The sequence below is a fragment of the Amborella trichopoda genome, chromosome 2, assembly GCF_054954075.1.
Source record: "Amborella trichopoda isolate Santa Cruz 75 chromosome 2, AtrichopodaSantaCruz75HAP2 v2.0, whole genome shotgun sequence".
NCBI classification, from domain to species: Eukaryota; Viridiplantae; Streptophyta; class Magnoliopsida; order Amborellales; family Amborellaceae; genus Amborella; species Amborella trichopoda.
The window spans coordinates 26302341-26328683 of record NC_142337.1 but is presented as its reverse complement, the minus strand read 5'-3'; the positions used below and the strand labels follow the sequence as shown (position 1 = coordinate 26328683).

The following is a 26343-nucleotide window of genomic DNA, read 5'->3' as shown; positions in this document are numbered from 1 at the left end:
CTTTCCTTTTTTGTTGTTTGAAGACTGAGGATTATTCATATTGCTATTCTTATTGGCAATATTGGCAAGAAAGAGTTGCAAACCGTATGAAAGTGTATCTTCCTTAGGAGGTGTGGGTAAGGTGCGGTCCCCCCTGCAAAAATTCACGGGTGAGAAAGTCAGGTAAAGAATTAGCAGAACCGTGAAGATGCTCAATAGAGAAATCAAAAGCAGATAAAATAGCTTGCCAACGGGTAAATATTTGTTTAGAGACGAGGTTTTGAACATCTTTTTGCAAAATGTTTTTGGCGGCCTTACAATCGGTGCGAATAAGAAAGTGTTGGTTTAAAATATCAGTTTAAAATTTACAAACACAGTGAATAATAGCAAGTAATTCTTTTTTCACAGTAGAATAATTTTTTTGTGTTGGATTCCAAGCTTTAGAAGTAAATCTTATTAATTGTTCTTTAAAATCAATTGATTGTTTTAATATACCACCAAGTCCTAATTCAGAAGCATCGCATTCAATTATTTTAGAAGCTGTAGGATCAGATAAAGTTAAACATGGTAGTTCTTTGGCTTTGAATTTAAGTCACTGTACAGCCAAAGTATGAACTTCAGTCCATGGTGGAGGATTCTTTTTTAATCGGTCATATAAGGGTTTAGCATCAAGAGCTAGATTTTGGTAAAAATCACTTATATAATTTAGACATCCTAAGAATCTCTGTAATTCAGTTTTGTCTAAAATTTTATCAGGAAATTTGTCAACAAAGAGGATGGATCTATCAATTGGGATAATTGTCTCTTGATTTATATTATGTCCTAAAAATCTAATTTTTGTTTGGAAAAGATTTATCTTTTTAGCAGAAACTACTAACCCAACATTTTTAACTATATGAATGAAAGTATGAAGATGTTTAAAATGTTGTTCAAGAGATTCAGAAAATACTAGAACGTCATCAATATAAACTATCATGAATTTATAGAAGGGATTAAATATATCATTCATTATTTTTTGGAATTCAGATGGACCATTCGTAAGACCAAAGGGCATAACATTCCATTCATATTGTCCAAAAGGGACATTAAATGTTGTTTTATATTTATCTTCTTCCTTTATCTGTATTTGCCAAAAACCAGATTTTAAATCAAATTTGGAGAAGATTACTGCATGTAAGATTCTGTCGAGTAAATCTTTTTTATTTGGAATGGGATATCTATTCCATTGTAATACTTTATTGAGGGGTTTATAATTAATGACTTGTCGTGGAACTCCTCGTTCTTGTTCGGCATTTTTATTGACATAAAAAGCAGAGCAGCTCCAGGGAGATGAACTAGGACGTATGAGTTTCTTATGAAGTAAATCTTTAATTTTATGATGACATGTTTGTAATAATTCCGTATTCATCTGAATAGGTCAGCTTTTGTTGGTATTTTTGTTTCACTAAAATTTGGTTCATATGGTAATCCAACAATATGTTGTTTTCTATGCCAAAAAGCGGTTGGTAAATCATTACATATTTCATTTTCAATAAATCTTTTGAGTTGTTGTATTTTTTGTATAATATCATTAGTTTGGAGTTTTTCACTGATAATCTTATGTTTGATTTCAAGTTGTAAATCCTATAAAATCTTCTTTTTGTTTGATATTTTGTTTGACAGTATTAATTTCTTTGATTTTTCGTTTATCAAGGAATTCAAATTTAATAGGGGTACCATGGGTATTTGTTTCAATACCTGTATGGGAAATAGTAATTGGATATAATAGAGTAAGGAAAGGTACGCCAAGGATTACAGCCTGGCTGAGTCCCTTGACCATAATAAATGGAGTAGGAAAACAATGTCCCTCATTACAAATTTTAGCATTAGATAACTTGTATTTAATAAATAGTCTACTTCCATCCGTTGTATTAAGGATTTGGGTAGTTTTATCGAAGTATTTTGTAGGGACTAATCCTTCATTGAGGCAATTAAGATCAGCACCTGAATCAACTAAAGCTAGAGATTGGAATTCATATTCATCATTTATGACAATGGTTATTAAGACAAACCATTTTTGTGTGATTACTCTATTTAAGACATTTACTGATTTCCTGGTAGATGATTCGCATTGATTTATATAATCATTGGGATGATATGATTGGAGTAAATGGTCAAATTCGATGACATCTGTGTCAGTGTTTATTTCGGAGGTTTTGTTATTATGTAGTTCAAGGATTTGAATTCTATTTTTTAATTGGGTTACTTCTACCTTGACTATATTTACTTCGGCTTTGAGTTCAGCAATAGTAGGTTTTTTTTGTGTGGCTTCATGCTGACTGATACGTTTCATTATATCAGAAAAGTTATAATTATCAGGAGGTTTAACTAATGGCATATGTTTTATTTTTGTTTTAGTTAAATTGATAAACTGAGTAATTACTTCTCTTTTTTCATCAGGATCAGATATTTTCTCTATTAGGTCTAAAATAAGATTGTCTTCATTTGTTAATGTATGAATATCAGAAGTTATAATAGGACATTGACATATTTCGTCTTCGGTGCTAGAACTAATATCTGACCAATAAAAATCATCATTATGTATTGTTTCTATAAAAGAAGTATCACTACTTGAGGAAGTAGTGTCTGTATCTGAACTATTAGACGAATCATATATTTGAATAATATCATATATTTTATTTCTGATGGACTTATCTAATGTAATGAAGTCTAGTTTTTGTTTGACTTTGCATTGGCTTTTGTAATGGCCAACTTTTCCACATTTATAGCAAACAGGTAATTTCTTATTATTTTGTTGGGATTTTTTGGAAGCAAAACGTTTAGTAAATTTTCTGTGTTTTTTCTGTTTGGTTGGAAAAGACTTATGTGTTTTTTCGGGTTTATTACTACGATGTTTTTTCTTTTTATATATTTTATGTATTTTATGTGGTTCTTTTTTATCAATATGATAACCAAATTGTTGGCAGAAGTCTCCTAACTCCTTTTTACCACTTATGTTTTGTTTATCAAGTTGCTTTTAAGTTTCATATCTGTGCATAGGGCTAAGCCTTCAGCACATATTTCAGAGGATAATTCACCTAAAGTATATTGAGCATAATTGATTACACCACTATTTTTATTTTTCAGATGTTCTTTAACCTTTTCAGCGAATAGATATGGTAATCCTGTTATGAACTTTTCTTTCCAGTGGTCAAGATGACTATCTTCTCGTATAAGTAAACGAGAGAAAAAGACGTCTTTATACCATTTGTAGTGAGATAGTGTAGGACAACGTAAATGAGATAAAAGATCAGCGTTTCGAGCTGCAAGTATTAAAGTATTTCCTATGAAATGAAGGGCAATTGTATAAATCAATGAATTGACAGCATCACTTTTAGAATATACCATATCTTGGTTATGTTCATTTTTTGCTGTCCATTGTCAAGTATTAGTTAAGATTTGTTGTTTTGTTTGTTCATTGAGATAGGAATCCCACCATCCTCTTAGCCATCCAGTAAATCTTGAGACTATGGCTTTTGCTATTTCTTGATCATGACTACCAGCCATTTTACATACCGAAGCATACATAGTCATATGTTTCATTGTATCTAATATTCGGTGACCTAAAATTCCATCAATGTTCCTGTCTATAATAGTTCGACCAGTATATGTAGAAGTATGACTTGTAAGGTCTTCTTCTAATTGGATATCAACTGGAGTTGGTCTCTTATAATATGGTCTGGCATTTATTGGTTGCCAGTTCTTATTATAATTGATTCGATTTATCGTATCTGGAGTAATATGAGTTTTAGAAAATGCTTTTTGTATTTTTTTTATTGTGTTGGCAATTGATGGTTCCATATTTTCATCTGATTGGAATATTATTTCTTCTTAAAGAGTCATATTATCATGTTCTGGAATTTTTGCTTTTCCCTTATCATTGTCTGGTAGAACAATAGTGTTTTTGGGATCTTTTATTTCTAATTTGAATAATTTGGAAATTAATTGATCCATGATTGTTTTATTATCATCACCTATATGAAATTTTTCTCTATTCAAGTCAGGAGGAGGTTTAAAAAATAATTGTTTTTTCTCATTATAGATGGGAGGATGTAATAAGTTTTCTATTCTATTAGTTTGTTGTCCAATTGTATGAAGGTAGAGATTCGTATAATTATTTTGTTCAATTATGTGTGGAAGTAATTCTACACGAGCTATATTTGCATTATTTAGTTTATATGGTGTAGCTACTGTTTCGTATACAACCATTTAGGTTGAGGTTGAGGTTGAGGATTCTATATTTAATCCTGTAGTAGCAGATGCTCTCGTAGCTATTCCTTGTATTTTCAAACTTTGTTCAGGAGGATGTATAGCTTTAATTGTATTTCCTTCAGTAGTATTAAATACTATATATTGAGTTTCTAGTGTATTTATTTCAAAATCGTGAATAGGGATATTGTGTTGGCTTAAGACGTCTTTTAGCCAATCGAAAAAATATGTTCCTTTATTTCCCTTTTTTCTCCATTTGTTAAGTCTTTTGTGAAACAATTCTACTAATCTAGGTTCAAAAGTTTCTACATACCATTCTCTGATATTTTTATTTTTTGGAGATAAAAAATCATTTATGATGTATTCTTTATCGAATGTTTCTTCAAGTTATAGTACTTGAAAGAACTCTGCTTCAGCAGGTTCTTCTTGAGCTTCTTTGTATTGAGGAATAACGATATTATCAGGTGTTCTTAATAAGTCAGTAATTTGTGGTTTTATTGGTGTTGATGGAATATTTATGATAGGAGGGATTCTATTATACGTAGTAACAGACTTTCTTGTTGGTTCTGATTCTCGAAAAGAATAATTATTTGAAATTCCTGAGATGGATGCATCATCTAGCGTAATTCTATATTTTGGGGTGAATTGAATTTCAATATTTCCATCTGTATATTCAATAATTTTATCTGGAATGTTTTGAGTAGATATTTGTGATGGTTGGTTTTCATTATGGATAGACCATGTTTGGGGTAAAACAATATCTGACCATGATATTGTTTTTAGTATAATTGTATTTGATTTTTCCATATTGGTTTGGAAAAATATTGTTTGTCCTCTAGTATCTATTTGCAATACATTTTGACATAATGTATTCATTACTTTATAATAAATACGATAGACGATGGCTATATTTTGAGAACCTATCATCATATGAAATCCTTGAGTTTTGAGATTTAAAGATAAAACATTTAAAATATTTGGATCTGTAAGTGATACAGAATAATTTGGAAAACAATTGAAATATATTGGTCCACTACATAAACTAAATTCGACAGTCCTCTTTGACTACCTACTATTGCTGACTAAATATATATGCATATATATGTATGTATGTATATATATATATATATATATATATTGTACTATATAATTTTGTACAAAATATATATAGTACAAACTGTAGTACGATATAGTTACAAACTATATGTAAGTATATAGTTTGTACAAAATATACTACAAAATATTTTGTATATAATGTACTATATATATATTGTATTGTTTGTACGAAATATAGTTTCTAGAAACTGTATATAGTACAAAATATCTATAGTAAAAAATATATATATATTTTGTATACATAATATATATATATATATATATATATATATTGTACAAAATATAGATATTTTGTACCCCAAGTCTCGACTCATCTATCGCAAGTCTTGGGGTACAAAATATAGTTTGTACAACAAACATGATCACATGGTCGGTCCACTCACTTCAAACAGAAAAGAAAGAAGAAACCTCAAAAGAAAGAAGATAAAGAACTATAACTATACTGTATTCATACCCCCCTCCCCTATAAAGACATGCCCTATCTATCTCATTGCCCATGCCCTTCTCCAATTAGCCGTTCCCCTCTCCTATGACCACCTTATTCCATTACCGCCTTCTTTGATTCTCGATTCTCTCTTCCTCTGGTTTGCTCGATTATGCATGCTGTTAGAGCAAGGACTTTCTTGCTCGATTATTGATACATAAAAGAATGGGCTGATTCGTCTTTGAGTCTATTTCTTTGACCTCAACAAGGCGGCCTGTCCCAAGGACGATTTTCCCCTGCCCAATATTCTGATTCTCATTGATCATATGGCAGGGTACGAGATGTTTAATTTCATGGATGGATAGAGCGTGCTTCATTTCAGATCAAGATGGCTCCTAAAGACATAAATAAGGAAGAACTCGTTCATCACACCAGCTGGCATGTACTGAAATATTGTAATGTCGTTCGGGCTAAAGAATGCCGGCGCCACTTATCAGCGGGTAGTGATGGCTCTGTTTCATGATCTGATGCACAAAGAGGCAGAAGTATACGTTGATGACATGATCGTCAAATCGCGAAATAGAGAAGATCATTATTAAACAACCTCCAGAAGTGTTCGCCCGCCTCAGAAAGTATAAATTGCAGTTGAATCCTTAAAAGTGTATCTTCGGTGCTACATCCGGCCAGTTATTAGGATGAATCATAAGTTAAAGAGGGATCGAGATAGACCTGGAAAAGGCCAAGGCGTTTATTGCCTCCGCAAAAGGAAAAAGAAGGGGTTTATTATCACATAGGTTGTCTACGCTTCATCGCACAACTCACGCCCATCTGTGAGCCAATATTCAAACTCCTTAAAAAGGACTCCTCTAAGCAGTGGAATGAGAATTGCCAATGGACTTTTGATCGAAAAAAGAAAAGATTTTACGAATCCTCCAGTTCCTCCCTTACTGCTCTACTTATCCACCACAGAGACGTCCATGGGATGTGTGCTCGATCAACATGACGACATAGGCAGAAGAAAATAAGACATATAGTATTTGAGCAAAAAATTGACCGATTGCGAGTCGAGATATTCACCGTTAGAGAAGACCTATCTCGCTTTGGTTTGGGCTATTCAACGCCTCATACACTACCTATTGTCTTATCAAGTAATGCTTCTCGCGCGCATGGACCCGCTCAAGTATCTATTTGAAAAGCCGGTTGTTTCAGGCCAAATTGCTAGGTGGCAAAGTTTGATATCACTTATGTCACCTAGAAATCAATGTTGGGACAATCTATTGCCCTTGGACATCACCCTTTACCATGTTACGAGCCGCCCATGATGAATTTTTCGGATGAAGAAGTCTTTTACACTTACATTGAGTATGGAGAATCTAATCCTTTCTGGACCATGTTGAGCTTTGAATGAGATAACACGGGACCAGGTCCCCAAACATCCTTATGAAATAACTCAAAAGGTCTATTACAATGAACTGATTTGTTGGAAAAAGGTTATTTTTCACCCGGCAGTACATTGATCAAAAACACCTTTTGCAAAACTAGCTAGGTAGATTTCAAAAAAGTCCCTATTCAGCCATGGAATGAAGACGTCGAAAGTTCACGTGTCCAAGTCGCTTATGCCTTTTTTCGAGAGGTACTGAACAAATAGTAGTAGTAGTCGAGTGACTTAAAATTTGCCCGGTGTCAAGAATGTAGATGCCACCTTTTTCCTTACCCGAACCAATCATCCTCCCGGTCCTGAAATAGATTTTTTAGTTTAAGGAGAAGAAAATAAGGTTGCACTGCAATTAAGACTTACACAGTTGATTAATGGAAAAAAGGTTATTGTCAAGACCGGGAACATGAAAAACACTAGGAAGAGAGATAGAGGGAAAGGAAATAGAACCAACTCATTGAACAAGAACTGAAGCTCCATTACCCATTCCTACAAAAAACTATGGCCAGAAAAATTGCGAAGAGAATGGAAGTCCGAAGAAGAGCCCATCATGTCATGGGAGGCTTCAGAGTCAATCATCCACGAAGATGATGGACGAGAAGTGGAAGTGATACCTGCTGGACATGCTGAGTGGTGAGAATGAGAATCTGGTTCCTTAGGACTATCCTTCTTCTTAGAGAGATAGAACTAAGCAAATTATTCTAACACATCAGAGGGGATTTGCGAGGTAACACTTTCCTTCTTTTCAAAATTGATAAGCCTATAAGTTAGTTGGGGGGGCGGGGGGGTTTGGAATCATAAGGAAGTTAGTCGGGTAGTGTACATGAAGGAATGGTTCCCTATCCAGCTGCCTTTATCTATCTCGGACGGGGGGCTGTAATGAGAGAAATTCCTTTCCCTTTAGATTAGAGTAAGGTTCCTCCACGACCCATGATCACCTATTCCTTTTAATGCTAATGACTCCCCTCTCAATATTAGAGGGGGATGGTGGCAGAGTCTAGTAAGTCACCGCCCACTTCCACAAGCTGGTAGGGACAGAAAGAGATATGGGGCCATCTAATCCAAACCATTGATATGCAGAGAATAAAATCTCTTACTCCCGGAAGGAGTCGTATTGAGAAGTTGTTCAGTCGATCGTCCCATTCATTTGATAGGCGGCCGTGGGCCGGCATGTTGGATCGAGAAGATAGGGCGTATGGGCCTATAAGTTTTTGGGGGTGGGAGATGCAGCTGGCAATAGATTTTCCAATCGAACATGTATTGCCTTGGGTTCCGTGCCCATCCCTGGAGTTAGCCTAACCAGATTAAATTCTTGTGGCAATCAAAGATGGGCTTGGGCACACACTTAGAAGCAAGTCCTATGGATCAATCGGGGTTGAGATGAGAAGTGGGCCGTTCAAAGCAAAGTCCCTCTACGAGCCCTCCCCCTTAGAAGCTTCTAAGTAAGAGTCAGAATCATGGAACAGAGCGTCCTTCCCGAATCTGAATCCTAGATATGGTCAAATGAGTCCCCCCCAACAACGAATCGAGACCATGCATTCATTTAGTGAATTGCAAGATCTTAGCTTTCACAAACTCAAAATCATTTTTTTCTTCTTTAACACCGTTATAATAAAGCCATCTAAAAAAATTGGAAAAGAAAAAATCCGTCCAAGGCCTAGATCTAAGCATCTTATCAAAATGGACGACCTTTGTTAATTGGGCTAAAAAAATATTTTCTAGGTTGTGTTTTCACAATTTTCTTCTTTGAGATTGTTCATTAGAATGAAAATAGTGCATATTTTAAAATTTGGATTTTGAAGATTGTTGCATTATACTATAATACAACCGTTACATGACATCACTACCCTTAGTTTTATGGGTTTTATTTGAATGGAACCAACTGAGCATGTTAACCCATACTTATCACTATTTGTGACGTTAGCAACAAAATAATTGCACATGTTCATTTAGATTGGACAACTAGGAGATGGGAGAACTAAATAAAAGATATATGGGAGGGGATGTATAGTAATTTTTTTCTTTTCTTTTTTTTTCCTTTTTTATCTTTTCCCTATGTTCACTCAAAAAGTACGAAAATAAATTTTAATTTTGAAGAGCCAAATTGTCTGGACGCATAACAAATCTCTACATGGAACCTAGATGTCAAATGTGTGAGCTAATTCGACCTTTCTCGTGTGTTATATATAGAAGAAAGATATGTACATACTCTTTTTATATAAAATATAGGGAAATTTATCGAATTACCTACAAGAGATGACCTGTATAACACAATACCCATAGCTTTTCACCAAATGGTCTTAAATTGGAAAAGTTGCAAATGGGCAAATATGTTAAGTTCATTTCTTATGAGTATTTTGATAAAAAGTTGCAAATGGGCAAATATGTTAAGCTCATTTCTTATGAGTATTTTGATAAAAAGTTGCAAATGGGCAATATGTTAGCAGTTCATTTATGCTTCTTTTTTGCATGGCAAAAACTAAAGAACATAGCATGTTCACCCTTTTGGGCGTGGCGTTTAGGTAAAAAAAACAAAGGTTTCCCTCATCTGGAAATCAAATGGCCTCAGGTGCCGTTAACCGTTCATCACTTGGTCCAAATGGTGATCATAGAAAAGGAGGGTACCATGTAAGAAATCTTAGTTTTTATTTGTACGGACTTCTTTCACATCTCGACTGTCAAACTCTTAAATGGACGGTCCAAAGACAAAGCGACCAAGCCGCCGTGACACGTGTAACGCACACTTTGGGAAGATGTGAGAGCGAAACAGGTGGTATGCTGTTTCTGGAAGGCAAAAACAGACCCTTCCAGAACGATCTCACATACTCTCTGAGCTGCTCCCCCCCGAAACCTTTACTTTTTAACTGTTTTCCATCTTCCCGTTGTTTGTTGGCTCTCTCTCTAGGTTTCACCAGCTTTGTTACCCTCTGATCGTGATCGGCCTGACCCAATTTCTATTGCTGCTACATAGAAAGAGAGAATGCCAGCTTACATGTGGAAAAGTTTCTTTGAGGATGAAGACAGGCCGGAAAAACCAAGAAGATTCGGAGTTACAGAGATGAGGGGACCCAATTACAGTCTCATGAACCAAAACGTTATTCAGGTATGTGTCCTTTTTCTCTCTCTACTTTTCAAATTGTTTTTTTCTTTTCGCATTTTATCCTTGAGTTTTTTGGGGCTCATTTCAGGAGTGCTCTTTGTATACAAACGAAGTCATTTTTTTCTTTTTTGATTAGTTTTTTGGGGGGCTCATTTGTGGAGCTTTATTGGAATAGTTACGCAATTATTTGTTTGTATATATACTTATTTGTAAGAGATATTGATGGTTGTAACTGGTGATTGTCTGATATTCCTAGTCATCTTAGGTTGAAATACATGATTGTCTTCTGGCTTTTGCATACTGTAGATTGCATACTGTCTTGTTTATGTCTTAATTTTTGCCTGTCTATTTTACTACTTGATAGTTAGATTCTCAATTGGCTGCTTCTTGTTCTCCCGTGATCCTGGTTTCATTTGAGGTGTTGGAACTCTCTCTCTCTCTCTCTCTCTCTCAATTCAATAGTATTTGCATCAGGTCCTGTGTTGCGTCTTGAGTAGGAAAACTGAAATTGTTCTCATCTGAGATGTTGCCTTCTAATTGTTTTACAGACATTCCATCTATCATGCGGTTTTGAGTCTTTTTGTTATATGGCATTGAACAATTGGATATTTTATGAAATTTTGATGAACGCCTATATTCGTCAAATAATTTTGCTATATAGAATTCCAACTTTTGTTTCAGTCTATACTATCCACCCAAGCAAACTTATTTATATATCAAATTGGGTTAAAATAAAGCATGAGTTGGTCATGCATAAATCATACAATAAACTTACAATGAATACAACTTATATTTGTACAAGAAAGCATGCTTACAAATGCAGGTTCTAGACTCAATACATGGGTTTCCGAGGGGCTATTAGCCTTATGCACATCACTTTCATCAAGTTCAATCATCATCATCATCTAAGCCTATCTCAATTGTTTGGGGTTGTCTACCGTAACCGGGTGTTGCGGCATCGCTTCGGGGGAATGCCCTAGTTAACCCTTCCTTATTTCCCATTGCATTTGCGTACGGGTATATCACGTCGCTTCTAGGGAATGCCCTAGCTAACCCTTGCTTATTTCTCACTGCACCCGGGTGGTGCAGCGTGTCACTTAAGGGGAGTGCCCATGGATGAGCATATAATATAGGTTCAAGATTTATGATAAGATGTGGCAAAGTTTTATGCTGGCTGCCTACCTAACGCAAACCACCTCTTTTACGAGGGCTTCAGATGGGTTAAAAGAAAGTTTAAGGTCCTCACTCTTATTAGACCACTTCCATCATGTTCAATAAATTTTAAAATTTGCAAAAGAATAAGAATGTAGAGAAAAATATAAATATGTGGTTCATGTATGTAGGCGTCTTAATTTAGTATTTGTCTCAAATATTTATGCCATCTGAGTCGTGGATAGCACGATAAAGGGTAATATAGAGTCATTTCTGGTCTCTATTCTCCGATGCAATTAACATGTAATATAAGTTCATTCAACCCATCACTTCCATCGCGATCAATAATTTTAGAAATTACAAAAAAATATAAGATTGCAGAGAAGAGCATAGAACATGTGGTTCATGCGATGTTGGCATTTTAATTTGGTATTCTCTCTAATATGTATGCTATCTGAGTCGTGGATAGTCCGATAAAGGGTATTTAGAGTCATTTCTTGTCCCTATTATCACGCAATTGCAGCAATTAACATGTACACTAAGTTGATTAGATTCATTATTTAATTGCAAAAGAAACACAAAAGAACAGGCATTGTAGCAAGCAAGCACTTAAAAAGTAAACTAGCATATAGCAACTAAGTAGGATGTAGTGTATAGCATAAATGCGTAAAGTACTTTGCAAGTACATGGCATCCAAAGACCAAAAGCTAAGATATCAAAAAAAAAAAAAAAAAGACAAAAAAAAGAGGTTTAATCGGACTCAAAATCATATCCACGTGCATTTCCTCTATAACTCCCACATTCGAAGCCTAGGCTGCCAAGCCATCATTACATGTGTCATAGGTCACACATTCATATATACTTCTTCCTTAGTTTCTTCCTCCTCGATATTTGGAATCATGTAAATGTGGACCCAACTCTTTTCCTTTGTTATCTAGTATGAGGCCTAGGTCCTCGGTGTCCCTTGAAGCTTGTTTGACATCCTACCAAGTGAATCTCTCACCTCAAACGCCCGCTGTGATTTTGGATCTCCATTTGCTTGTATGATCAGGTTCATCCAAGATAATAGGGTCAATATCCATATGTTTTTGTTACCTTTTCCTAGGGCTTTCATTATATTGGACATATATTCCTTCTTTTACTATAAAGCTGGTATAAAAAGAAAGAAAACAAGCAAAGGAAACAAGGGTCACTTAACCTATGCTAGTTAGATTTATACACTCTACATCATAGCAAACCAAGCAGAAAAAGACTTACATGCTTAAATGTGCTTTGGTTGCATTCATAACAGGATGAACTACAAGTGAGGTATCAACACTTGAATGGTGAGACTTTGGGATTTGATGTCTTTCTTCCATAAGATATCCTCCGCTCAGCTTGGTAGTTAAATATTTAATGGGGTAAAATTTGAGTTAAAAAAAGAAAAGGGAAAAAGTTGAGAATTTTGAACTTTTATCTTTCAAGGTTAGTGTTTTCATAATTCATACAAATTTGATAGCTGGTTATCCTAATTGCATATATCGTTCAAGGTTCCCATTGCACAATTAAAATCCAATGACTAATTGCTTTGAAATTTATTTTGTATACTCTGATTGGGAATCAAAGCCTCAAGAACTTCTAAGAAGCGTATGTTGATTGTGTATTTTGATTCATTGGCTGGTCATTTGTAATGAGAGATGAATTCAATGGGTGTTTATCTACATGGAAGGCCTAGTGGTGCTATGTGTCCCTTCTCCTATGCATGAACGCAATGATAAGCTTATATAGGCCTTCATTATCCTTCAAAACGAATGCGATTCTTATTTTGCTTGAATCATTGCCTCATGTATGTAGCCATCACAGTTTTCACATTACCATTAACTAACCTTATAACTTCTGATAAAGGACTAGAAATGTCTGATATAAAGTGAACTATATCCCAAAAAGGTGTATTTGATATGGTCTTCTCAGTGTTTCTCCCATCTTGATGCTTAACCCTCACTTGTACTCCACTTTTCTGATGTGAACATGCTGCTTAAAGCATCGTTATGCTTGCATATGCTTTGGGGAGTTAGATACTTGGTAAATTTAGTAATTCTTGGACCACTATCACTATCTTCTTTGTGAATGCCCTCATCATGCTTAAGAACAATTTATGGTTCTAGATGACCAATGGTTGCTGTAGTTTTGTCGATTCCCCTTTAACCCTAGGCAATGTACAAAACTTCAGTCGCCCGGCCGCCTAGGCGGCCATTTTGTCAAACCGCCTAGGCGGGTGTACTAAGGTGCCCTTCTAAGCATCCAAGGCGCCCGCCTAGTACCACCCTATTTAAGTACTCTCCCTCATGACTTTAGGGTTTTAAAGGCGATATTGCTTTTTATTTTTTTGACAAGCATGTGTTACGGTTTTTTAAATGTGTGGATTCATGTGGGACCACCCACCAATGGTTTAATTCTAACAAGCCAAAATATTTAAGGCTTTGCTTTCAAATGAACCTTCACGTGGAATGCTCTCCTTTTATTGACTATAATTGATAATCACTATCATTTTTATATTTCACCCTTTTTAACATTTTGACTTTTACCACCCCTACACTTTACACATGGAGCATTCTTGCACTGCTACCTATTCTACTCATCAATCAATGCGTCATTTTTGTCTCCCCTTGTGTCGCCAAGATTATGTTGTCCTTTCCCCATGTCATAACTCTCCCTCTCTCTCTCTGTCTCTCGTGTCAAAAAACTCTCATATGTATATATATACATATATATTTTCTATATATATATATATATATGTGTCACATAAAGAAACCTCCTCCTCCTTTTGGTCCCCCAAAAAACGTGCTGCCCAGGTATCTGGGCACCCACCTAGGCGGCTCCGCATTCTTGAACATTGACCCTAAACAACTTCTCTATGTCCTCAAGCATGAGATCTAATTGTGTTGCACAAGGAGTCCAGGACATATGCTTTTGCTTTAATGTCAACCGATGCCCAACTGCAGAATAATCGGTAGCATTGTTTGTGATAATGTGTACGACTCTTACCTAACCTCATCAACAATCTAATCCATCAAGAGAAAGATGTAATTTGCATCATGTGAATGGCTTGAATCTGATGCATCATTGGATTTCAGGAAAAACAGTCCCTATGGATATTTGACCAAATAATTGATAATCAAAGATGGACCATCCATTACACATGACGGGGCCCATACTTCTCCACCCCATCTGTCTGGGAATTCAGAATCTTCTTAACATCTTTCACATATCTCTCAATAGGGGCTCCTAAGCTAATGAAATGCAGGGCCTTTGAGGCTGGGGCCAAACTGCCCAATTGTATTTATCATTATCTTGGCTATCAACGCGAACGGATCCTGCACTTTGTCCCCTACTGGTGGGCAAGTTTCTCCACAAGCAGAGGCTGCATATGTGGGCTTATCTCGCATATGCGGGCGATGCGCCGCCTACAAAGTCTACATGTCAACATTTCTAACAAAGTGTTAACACTTCAAGGGAAGTGGGGTGCCATTCTTACTAGAGCTTACGGTGAGTTGTCTTGTACTGCAATCAAAGTCTTGCTCACTACTTGGACACTTCAACAACTGAAGTGTTTTGAACTTTGAGTAAAATGTTAACATTGATGTCCTAGGTAGATAATACATGTTGGAATTACCGAAATGTCATATGGCATTTGCAATACCTACATGATAGATGAATGTGATACTTGCTAAGATACAAAGCATGTGTTTTAGAAGTGTTGTTCAGTGTTGGAATGGCATTGCTTCAAACTCTTTAATGCCATGGATTGTCATTGAGTTTTGGCATAACTGAGCAGCACTTTAATCATGCCCTAATTAGTTTTCTAAAAGACATCCAAGTTGATTCCCTCTATCACCCTATCCAAGTTCGAACCTTCTCACTCTGGAGAGTCCTTCATTTTGAGTTGAAGAAGAAACTACAGTCCTCCTTCATCGGCAACTTCCACCTAAAGAGGGACGATATCAGAGGCATAGAATCGTGAGCTCGAAGACTATGGGCTGAACCAGACTTGCGTTGCCGAAACATTTAATTGGGGCTATCCTTCTCCCTTTCACCTCTGAAGGAGTGGCCCTTACGGCCCAAAAGAGACAAAACTCTCCATTCTGAAGCTGGTGGAGACAAGACTCATGAGCCTCCCTCTAGCGCTGATTTTGGCTTAGGGCATCCCACATCCCCCTCCATGCCTGGCACTCCAAAACTCTCAAACTCATGGCCAAGCTTGTGGTGCCTTCCTTTCGGTTAATTGGAAATTGATTGAGTTTCTTCTTATGGGGACTATTTAGCTCCTTATCGAATCCGAAGACCCTAGTCTCATCCCTTCCCTCATTTTGCTGGCAGTGGAAGGTGACCTGTTCTGCATTCACAGGCTTGGACTGAAGCCTCACCCTTTCCATGGTGCCAAGCTGGTCAACTCACCACTAGTGTCGCGCACTGGGATTTGGAGCACAGAAGGGACTATAGACTGGACCATGAAGGGTGGACCATGGTAACCTGTAGGAGGAGGAGGTCCACCATTCAAAATCACATAAATTTCAATCACTCGCAAGGGCTTGTTTGCCTTGGTCCACCCAACAACGGCTATGATTTCACCAACATATCCCGCCAACCCCTGCTCCTACTAGGGTTGACATGAACGCAATTTCTTGTTCTCATTTGCCAGGCTCCAGCTCCTAATGCTTGTAGCCTTTACCCTCATCCCATCTGAACACCAGGTCTCAACCCATGCATGTTGCCTTTCCCTACTCCCCCACTTGATTACCCATGTGACCGGTTCAACGGCTACCCTCCACGTGGCTCCTACCATACATCCAATTGTCGATGTGTTGGCCCCTTCCCCAAGCCCTTCTCCCCCTTCCCCTCTCGTACCATTGGTCTCCTCAGCCCCTTCTCACATGTTTCCTCTACTCATCACTTGGCCTCTTTAGCCCCCTTGCAGCTCCACTTGGAGCGCCCCTTGAGCGTTGAGCCGCATGCCAAACCTTCCCACCCTATGGACCCTGCTCCTCTTCCCTTTCGCTCGTACATTTTCCCCTCCTCATGTGTGAACCCCATCTCCCCACCTACAATACTCGCCCTCCTCTCCATTGCCACCATCTAGTAATGGTCAGCAGCCTCTCATCTCTCTTTTAGAACCCTCCTCTTGAGTCAATGTTATCCTCCTTCCCCCTGGTTGGGTTCTTTCTTATCCTTGTTCTTCAACCCCTCTTATCCTCTTCCAACCTTATCCATTCCTCCTCTTAGGAAGGTTGTTACCCAGCCACCCCTCCCCTTCCCCCTCCCCCTACCCCTCCCCCTCCCCCTCCCCCTCCCCCACAGAATACCGGTCCTCCGACCTTTCCCTCTCCCCCCCAGAACTCTTCCCCTCACTATCCCGTATTCCTTTACTTTCGCCCTTAACTGGTCACTCCATGTAAACTTACCCAGATTCCACTACCACATCCTTTTCCTCAAAGCTCCACCACTCCTCACCCACCTCCCCTTCCCCCTCCCCTTGATCATCGATCCAACCTATTGCCTCCTCTTTCCTCTCCCCTCCTTCCTCCCTTATTAGTCCCTTGGCTCTGTCATCTTTGCCTACCTTGTCACTCTTGTAGAACTCTCTTCCAACCTTTTCTGGGCACACCATCACCTATAGTTCCCCTTCCCATCTCGAATCCCCCACAGGTCCATGGTATCTCCTCACTTCCCTTAGTTCACTCTCTCCCCCCTCCTTTCTTTCCCCCCAACCCCCAATTCTTCAATCCATCACTTGCGGTAGTAATCCCGAACCCCTTTTCCTGGCAACCTGTAGACCTCTTTTACTCCACAAATCGCCCACATTACACATGTGCATGTCCTTTCCCTATTGTTAAGACCAATTTGAAGCCACTCCAACCCATCTAAAACTCACCTCCCTCTGTCAAGAGTGGTGCTTCTCCAGTCTCCATCCCCCCTCATTTGTTTCGACTCACCGGATTCTCATGCATGCTCCCATTCATCAACCCATTCAACACACTCACCCTCAATGGGATCGAGTTTCAAGGTGTTGACAAAGCCTAAGATGATATCTATCAGGTTCTAAACGTTATGGACTTCCACCTATGGGCATGAGGAAGCCATTAAGCTTTCATAACAACTGATTTTCATACTAGACTTTAAGTGGCAAAGGCAAGAGGAAGACTTCTAAACCTTCCTGTACCTGCAACTGTAATCTTAGCTGCCCCAGCCACTCCAGCGGGACAGCTTCTTAGGCTATCCCCCATGCTCCCTGCCTCCTCCAACCCCTGCCCATGAAAGTCCTCACTTGGAATATCAGAGGGTTAGGCGAACTTATCAAATGCCAGGCAGTGAAAGACTTCTGCCAGAAAAACCAGCTGTCAGTTTTGGTCATATCAAAACGAATCTCTTCCATCCACCTCTCTCTTTGATCCGCAAGGTGTGGGCCACAAACCCTGCCAAGATGTGGCTCTAGAGGCCCAAGGGGCCTCGGGTAGCATTTAGGTCATATGTGACCCTACCCTCTTGTCCCTTTCCTCGTCCCTTGTGGCCACTTTCTCTATCACAGTCTCCTTCAACAGAATATCTGATGGCCTGTCCTGGAAGCTCACCACAATCCATGGGCTAAACTTTCTCGGCCTGAGAAGCCAATTCTGGGAGGAACTAAATGGAATTGCAAACTTTCTACCCTCTTTATGGTGCTTAGGTGGTGAATTTAATGTCACAAGGTGGTCCTTCGAGTGGGACTCCAACCATCGAGTATCCCAATGTATGCTAGACTTTTCGGATTCTATTTCTAAAAACAACCTCTTGAATACCCCCCTGCGAGGTGCTGAATTCACTTGGTGAAATCATTCTTCCTCCCCCTCTCTCTCCAAGTTGGACCGTTCATCAGGCCCAAATGGGATGCTAATTTCCCTGGTACCCATGCCCTGGCCAATCCAAAACCCACCTCTGACCATATATCCATTTTTCTCAACACCTAGAGGCATCAGACCATTCCGTTTTGAGCTGTCATGGCTAGTAGAGGCCAATATCCACTCCTTTGTCCCCTTATGGTGGGATTCTTTTTCTAACAGGTCCATGGATGGGCCGGTTTCTGCCTTCAACGTAAACTGCAGCTCCTGAAATCTTCCTTCAAGTTATGGAGCTAACAACTCCTCGGAAACTTTAGTGCTCAGAACGAAGCTATGTTACAGTTCATTAGGGAGCGGGATCTCACTGAGGGCAGGTCTTAGTCCCTTAATGAAAGTCTACAGAGAGACCAATTCAAACATCACTACCATACCCTACTCCACAAAGAAAAAATATTTTGGTTCCAACAGTTGAGGGTCAAATGGCTCAAATATTGCAATCTCAACACCGCCTTCTTCGATAAAATCGCAAATGGCAGATGGCGAGATAACTCCATTACCCAAATTAAACTAGGCAACCTCACCCTTGACCAACCTCCTGTAGTTGACAAAGGCCTCATTGATTTATTCATTGACCTTTCTCTGCCGCGACTGGTTCTAAACCATTCATGGCTGACCTTTCTTTTCAACTTTACCTCCCGGTCAGGCTTGCTGAACCGGATGCCCTTTCACCGAGGAAGAAATCCTTAAGGCTATCAAGGACCTCAGGCAGGATAGAGCTCCAGGTCCTGATGGCTATCTGTTGTGCTTTCATAAACTTTCTGGAATTCATTTTGGTTTGACCTCCTTTCCTTTTTTGTAAGGAATTCCACTCTAGAGGTATCATCCACCAAGTAATGAATGCAACCTTCATTGCCCTCATTCAAAAGATTGAGGGAGCGGAAGAACTCAAGGATCTCAAGCTGATTAGCTTGATCAACAACTCCTATAAAATCCTCTTGAAAGTCTTGACTACTCAACTCCGAGAGGTTCTCTGTTGGGTCATTTCCCCATACCAAGGGGCTTTTGTCAAAGACCTCCAAATCCTCGACAGAGCACGGGGCTAGTGCCCACGAAATGCATCCACTCTTGACACCTCTTCAAAGTTTCGAGAGTGGTCATCAACCTAAACTGGGAAAAGGCTTATGACTATGATGACTGGTCGCTACTCGACAAGACCCTTTGCTGGATGGGTTTCGGAGACCATTGGAGGAGTTGGATCCGAGGTGCATATCCAATCCTTTCTCCTCGATGATAATTAATGGTTCCCCAAAAGGATATTTTTCCTCTTCCATAGGTGGTAGAAGAGGATATCCCCTATCTCCCTTCCTTTTGCCATAGCAGGGCAGGTTTTCAGTTGGTCCATTGCCAGGATGTACCGAAACTGGCTCATCGAAGGCTTTAAGATTGGGTTTTCAAGTCCAACCATATCTCATCTACAATATGTAGAGACACTCCTTTTCTATAGCGCAACACACCACCAAGTCGACACTTTGCTGCTATTCTTAAAGTGTATTGAGTTTACCACGGGATTCAGGGTGCACGTGGGAAAAACTAAGATGATTGGGGTGTCGTCTGATGTCCCCATCATCGAAGCCTTGCGTAGCTGTTGGGGGTGTGACGTCCAAACTTTACTTTCCACGTATTTGGGACTGCTCTTTGCATTGGGAAGCCCAAACAAAGACAATGGAGCCACATGATAGACAAGTTCAATAGAAAGCCCGCTGGTTAGAAAGGCAGGTCCCTCTCAGCCGCGGGGAGAATCACTCTCATCAAAGCAACCCTCTCAAATGTCCCCTTTTTCCAGATGTTGCTGTTCCATATGCCCTCCTTGGTGGCCTTTCAACTTGAATAGCTGATGGGCAGCTTCCTTTGGTCGGGAGATGGGCAAAGTAAAACGGTTCACCTTGTATCCTGGGATAGAATCTGTTTACCCAAAAACCTAGGGGAATAGGTATTAGCAAACTCAAAAGGAACAACTTGGCTCTCCTTGGCAAATGGTGGTGGCGATGGACCACTCAGGACAATCACTTGTGGCAAGAAGTCCTCGGGTGCAAATACCATCTGCTCGCTCTTCAGGTGCATGGAGATCCATTCTTCGCACCCTGCCCTCTTTCAGAGACAACATAAGATTCTTCCAAGAGAAGGAGCTTGAATTATCTTCTGGTCTGATCTATGGATTGGCCATCCATCTTGCAAGAAGGCTTCCCATCCTTGTTCCTCCTAGCCTGCCATGGCCAAGGATCTGTGGCGGATCACTTTGATTTCCTGGGTCCCTCTTGTATTTGGAACTCCAGATTCTGGCGGGCTCTCACGGACAGTGAAACAGAAGACTTCCTAGCCATGTTAGCCCTTCTCCAATAGGTTTTCCTTCACTCTCAAGGTGCTGACCGAATCATTTGGTCCCCTGCAGGCTCTTGTCTCCTCGCAGTCTCCTCTTTCTACCATAAACTCCTTTTGGATCCGACACTTCCTCCTTCTATTGCCTGTATTACGCTGTGGGTTCTTTGGACCGAGCGTAACAGCAGGGCCTTCAGAGGTGAGTATTCTACTTCCTCTGCTATGAAGAACACGATTAAGGAGTCCGTCATTTTCTAGGCTTTAACTTGTCAAAAAAAAGAGAAAAACCACTCTGTCTTCAAGCACTTCTTCCACACTACCAAAATTAGCTGGCCTTGCTGCACCTTATACCCATTTGCATCCCCCGCGCCTCCCCTTTGGAGACCTCCTGAATCGGGGCAGACAAAGCTCAATTTTGATGGATGTTCCCTAGGCAAACCTGGCCCAGTCGGGATTGGGGGCATCTACTGCGATCATGAAGGAAGAACCTCTTCTCTTTTACGAAGTTCTTTGGACAGGCTAATTCCAACACCACAGAGGCCATCTCTCTCTTCGAAGGACTCTGAAAACTTCAACCACAGTTGGGGCCATTCTCTAGTAGTAGAGGGTGACTCCAAAAATGTCACCACTTGGGCTTCGGGCTCATTGGATTGCCCATGGAGGCTAGTGCACATTTTCGATGCAATATTCCACATCGCTGGGACATGCATGTCTCATGGATGCGTAATATGGCGCGAAGCAAATGCAGCAGCAGACGGACTCGCTAAAAAAGGAGAAAACCGTGCTGAAGACTCACTGGGAACCCAGTTTGCTGTTTTTTGAGCCCTTTCCTTTCCTAATCACTCTCTTAATCTCTACTGGTTGAATCGTGAATTAGATTGGATGAGCCGATTAGGAATCAAAAGTTGTGTAAAGGAATGAAAATATCCTTATGCAGACTAGGATCTGAGTTCTTTCAATATTGGATAAGAAATAAATCGAAATAAAGGTACAATATCAATCTAAGTATAATTCAAAACTTTTTCTCTTCAGTAACATCCGTCCAGAATTTATATAATAGAGTTTCTCCCGATTCTTTCACATAAAGAGAGACAGTACAGATTAGATCAAACAAAGGGGAGATAGAGGTATGTTTTGGCTATATTGTGTATATGTCTGATGACCACTGTAATTTCCATTTATAGCTACCCCCTGAGAGGGTCTACTGTATACAGCACCTGGCACGTTGAAGTGGTCATTTTTGGTACACCATTTTTTTGTAACTTGTACACCTTGTAAAACTTTTCTTTGGTACATAGTAAACATCCTCAAAAAACATTTAGATGAAAGATTTGGGTTCACTGAAGTATTTCCTTGTCACTGAAGTGGACAAAACTGATGGTAAACGTATCCTTTCCTAGCATAAGTATGCCTTAAGATTGGCTTTCTCGAGTGCTAAAACTCATCACGACTCTTGCACCTCTTCATCAGAGACTTAATGCAGGAGAGGGTGGATGGATTTCTGATTCGCAACAATATGGTAGTATTGTTGGTGATCTCTAGTACAACACATTCACATGGCATGACATTTTTGCAGTGAGCAAGGCCTCGCAGTTTATGCATGCACCATATTCTACTCATTTTGAGGTACTAAAACGTATACTTCGATATATCACGGGAACTAATAGTGATGTGCTGGTATATATAAAAGTGACACTTCTTCTAATCTCACGTTTTTCCGTCTACTCTGTAGTATATTAGGCTGGAGATCCAGAATTTCATCTATCTATATCTAGTTATTGTATGTTTCTAGGATGGAATTTGGTTTCATGGAGTACAATAAGACAAAGAACTGTTGCTAGGTCTAGCATGGAGGTAGAATACATGTCTATGGCAGTAGGTACTGCCAAAGTTTCTTCAATTCAACATCTACTAACCATACTTGGCCAGAGCATCTCTAGATTGCTGCTTGTTGTAATAACTGTAGTGCTATCTGTATTCTCACCCCAGTGCATATGGGAAGACGAAGCACATTGACATTGGTCAGCACTTTGTAAGCAAAAAATTGAAGATCAGAAATTGAGGAGAGATTCATTGTTTAGGAAATTAGAATTATGGATATCTTCACTAAGGCACTGACACGGATTCAACATTAATTTCATGAAGCCAAGCTGTCCTTCTTACAAACCACGTCCAACTTGCAGGGTCTATTAGTGATATGATAATATTTGTGTATTGTACCTGGGCATAGTTGTAATATTTGTTGTTTATTCATGTAACATATACGCACTTTTACATCTCATGTACATTAAGGGTATAAGAGTAGAAAACTCGTAACTCGTGTGTGCGTGTGCGCGCGCATGCGCGAGCGTGTTGTGTGTATGTGTGTGAAATTGGTCCAAGAAAGATAGTATGGCTGGACAACAAAACTTCTTCTGAATTCCCTTTCCTCTTTTTCTTCATTGTCTTAACATTTTCGGATATAGTACTCTGGTGAGGACAGTAGACTCTCCTGAGTACTATAAAAAATAGGAATGGTTCACCAAGTTTGTAGGGTGCTCAGGTTAGTCCCCTCAATACGTGCATGAGTACTGTACAAGTCATATAATAAAAGGGGGTGGAATTCTGCCCCCCTTGTTTCAATTAGAGCAATAAACTTGGTTATGTCAGCCCAAATTCATTCCTTCGTTAGATTTTGCCCTGATTTATCTATTGGAAGCTTTAGCTTTGAAGGGAAAACAATAGATTTGGCGTATTTTTGAAATTGAAAAAAACTGGTCAAGTTTTTACCTAATTTGAATGGTGATATCTTCAATTGATGGTGAATATTCGATGAAATTTGATCCCGAAGCCTATTTTTGTTTTTTTGATCCCATCATAAGCTTTATTTTCACAATAAAGCACAAAAATGAAAAAGGATTGGAGAGATTTGGAATTCAGTTTTACTGTTCATTCAAACTTTATAAGCTTCATTTACAAAAAAGGATTAAAAAAAAAGAAGGATTCGGGAGATTTGGAACTTAGAAGTGCTGTTCGTTTAAATTTTTCAGGAGCATTGATCTCCTAGATATGAACTCAATATTGGTTTAGGGTTTTCAATTTTCTTTGCCCAAGGAAGCTTTAACGAGGACTAGAGGTATCGATTTGCATCATAATTGAGATTTTGGGAATGTTTCAAAAATTTCAATTTAGATTTATAAAATTGATTTTATTTTTACCAAATCAAATGTAGTTGATTTGTAATTCATCTTCTATGTACTTCTATGTTTTTATGATTTTTCTGATTTATTTTATTTTTCAAAATTCATCTTTTTCAGATTTTCTAATTTTTTCAAGTCAATAATATCAGTTTATTCATATTTCATGTTTTATATGTTCTTCGTTTCTGCATGAATTTTTATTTTTGCTATGTTTTAGTTATGAACTCATTTTCATTTTTTTTGGTGTCATATTTTTGTCGCTTTTTATGGCTTGGACTTGACTCAGGCGAGTCCAAGCAGACTTTTCAAGTCATGGCTCATGGTAGGTGCTGAGTTCTGCTGCTCGTGCCATGTTATAAAACATTGGCCGAATGTTCACCAAGGTTTTGAAAAATGCGAGGCGGCCCCTAGGTGGGCGCCCAGAACCTCGGCGCCCTGTGGTACAAATTCTTAGAATTTTTTATATATTTGCTATCCAAATGCACATATATGCATATATTTGTGTCAAATTTTGTAATTTATTCCATTTGAAAATATCACAAGTTTGCAACATACATTTTTATATGCAAACATATCACATGTTTCAGCCTCTCAGGTAATCAGGTTGAGAATAAACTTACTCAAAATTTCAAACCATACAAAACATTTAAAAGTCTAATAGGCTATTGTAAGGTCTCCAACTCTCATATTCTCCATTTTCTATGTCCATAAAATAAATCGAAATAACATCTAAGTCTCTAACCCTCCAAGTCTTCAACAAACTGACTTCTAAAACTATAAAAAACCAGTAAACCACACAACAAAATAGTCCAAAAAGTCAAAAAAAGTACAAATCACAACAAAATAAAAATCGTCCAAATGTTTAAAGCCCAAACCAAGATGGTGCAATAAAGTTAGTTACTACAAAAGAAGAGAGAAGACAATCAAGACATCAATAAGAATCAGAATCAATAATCATCTTCATTGCTTTCATCTGCATCAGAATTGAGGCCTTCATCATCATAATCATCGCCCTCTTCAACATATACCTCTTCTTCCAGAGATTCTTCTGAATTTGCCTTCTCTTCCTCTATCTCCCTACGTGAAGTACAGAAGAAGTTGCTCGAGTGGCCCTCCTAGGATCAGAAGCTGGCCCCGAAGCCTCCTTGACCATTTCCCAACTCAAACCCTCCCCAAGGAAGACCTCCTTAGTACCAAGGTCACTAACTAACCAATCTGAAGCATTCTCCATGTCTTTTGAAGAGATAGGGTCCTTCTTTGGCTGGTTTTTCTTCTCCTTGAGCCTTTGATTCTCTCTAACAAAAACCAAGTCATTGAGCTTCTTTTGCTCAAACTTATTTCCTCTCTTTGTATGCACCTATAAGGAAAAATAATGCATAAGTAACTACGATGAGTCTATGATCTTCTTACCTTTTATGAATCTATATTACAAAACGAACATATAAATAAAAAAAGCATATAAAATTGTAAAATAGTAAAATACCATCTCAAAAGAACTCTAATTGCGCTCACAACCAGAAGAGGTAGTTGTCAAACTCAAGATCCGTATAGCCATCTTCTGGAGGTTTGGAGCGATGTTGTCTCCACCATTGGGCTACAATATGTGGGCAACTTTTATAATTAATTTAGGTATTTAACATTATAAAAACTTGAAAGAAAATTATAAATTTATATTTTATAAAACAAAAGTCAAAAGAATACTACTTGGTTCGTTTTTGTTTCTCTGTCTTAATGCATATCTTTCCCAAATGACATCAAAGAGTATTTGTACGAAATTTACTCTTCAGTTGATATCTTATCTTGGATATGTGGATCAGGAACTAATTTGTCAAGGCACTCATTAAAACCATCCATAATTACCCCTTTTGACTCAATATCTGCATCTGCATAAAATAATTTGGGGTTCAAGTAGTACCCTGCTGCATGCAATGGTCTATGGAGCTGCTTATCCCATTTGTCATCTATAATCTCTCAAATTGGGCATACTTGGCTGCATTATTTCTCAAATTATCTGCAATCTCATTCTTAGCCCTTTCCATTGCATCATATATAAAGCCCATGGAGGGCTTATCAGCATCAACCAAGCGTAAGACCTTCATCAAGGGAAGAAATACTAATATCGCATGCTTTACCCCACGTCAAAAATATTTCAAAACAACAATATCTCGTGCCTTCTTTCTCTTGGCATCTTTAGACTACTTACATCTACTCCACTCCTCTGAAGCAAACATAGATGTTAATGCGATCCTCCTCTCATACAGGTTCTGTAGACTAAGGTAGACAGTGGCAAATCTAGTGACCCCAGGCCTCACTAGCTCTCTCTTTTTTGTAAACTTGCGCATCATGCTAGAGGTAAGTATGTGACTGTATATGAAGACTGTAACCTCCTTAGCCTTAAAAATAATTCCTTTAATAGTAGGCAATTCACCAATTGCCTCAAGCACAAGATCTACGCAATGTGCAACGCAAGGAGTCCAAAATAT

At 38.6% G+C, this 26343-nt stretch overlaps 1 protein-coding gene across 24 annotated transcripts in view; it reads left to right on the top strand.

Moving 5' to 3' along the window:
* Positions 1–10011: 10011 nt before the first annotated feature.
* Positions 10012–26343, top strand: part of HSA32 (Aldolase-type TIM barrel family protein) — a 42769-nt gene continuing 26437 nt past the window's right edge. For all 24 annotated transcript variants that reach the window (XR_016050500.1, XR_002279550.2, XR_016050498.1 and 21 more), the window contains exon 1: positions 10012–10305. Coding sequence is in view for 11 of the 24 variants with exons in the window: in XM_011622019.3 (XP_011620321.1) it covers positions 10183–10305 (123 nt within the window). In the remaining 13 variants the exon portion in view is untranslated. The remainder of the gene's footprint in view (positions 10306–26343) is intronic.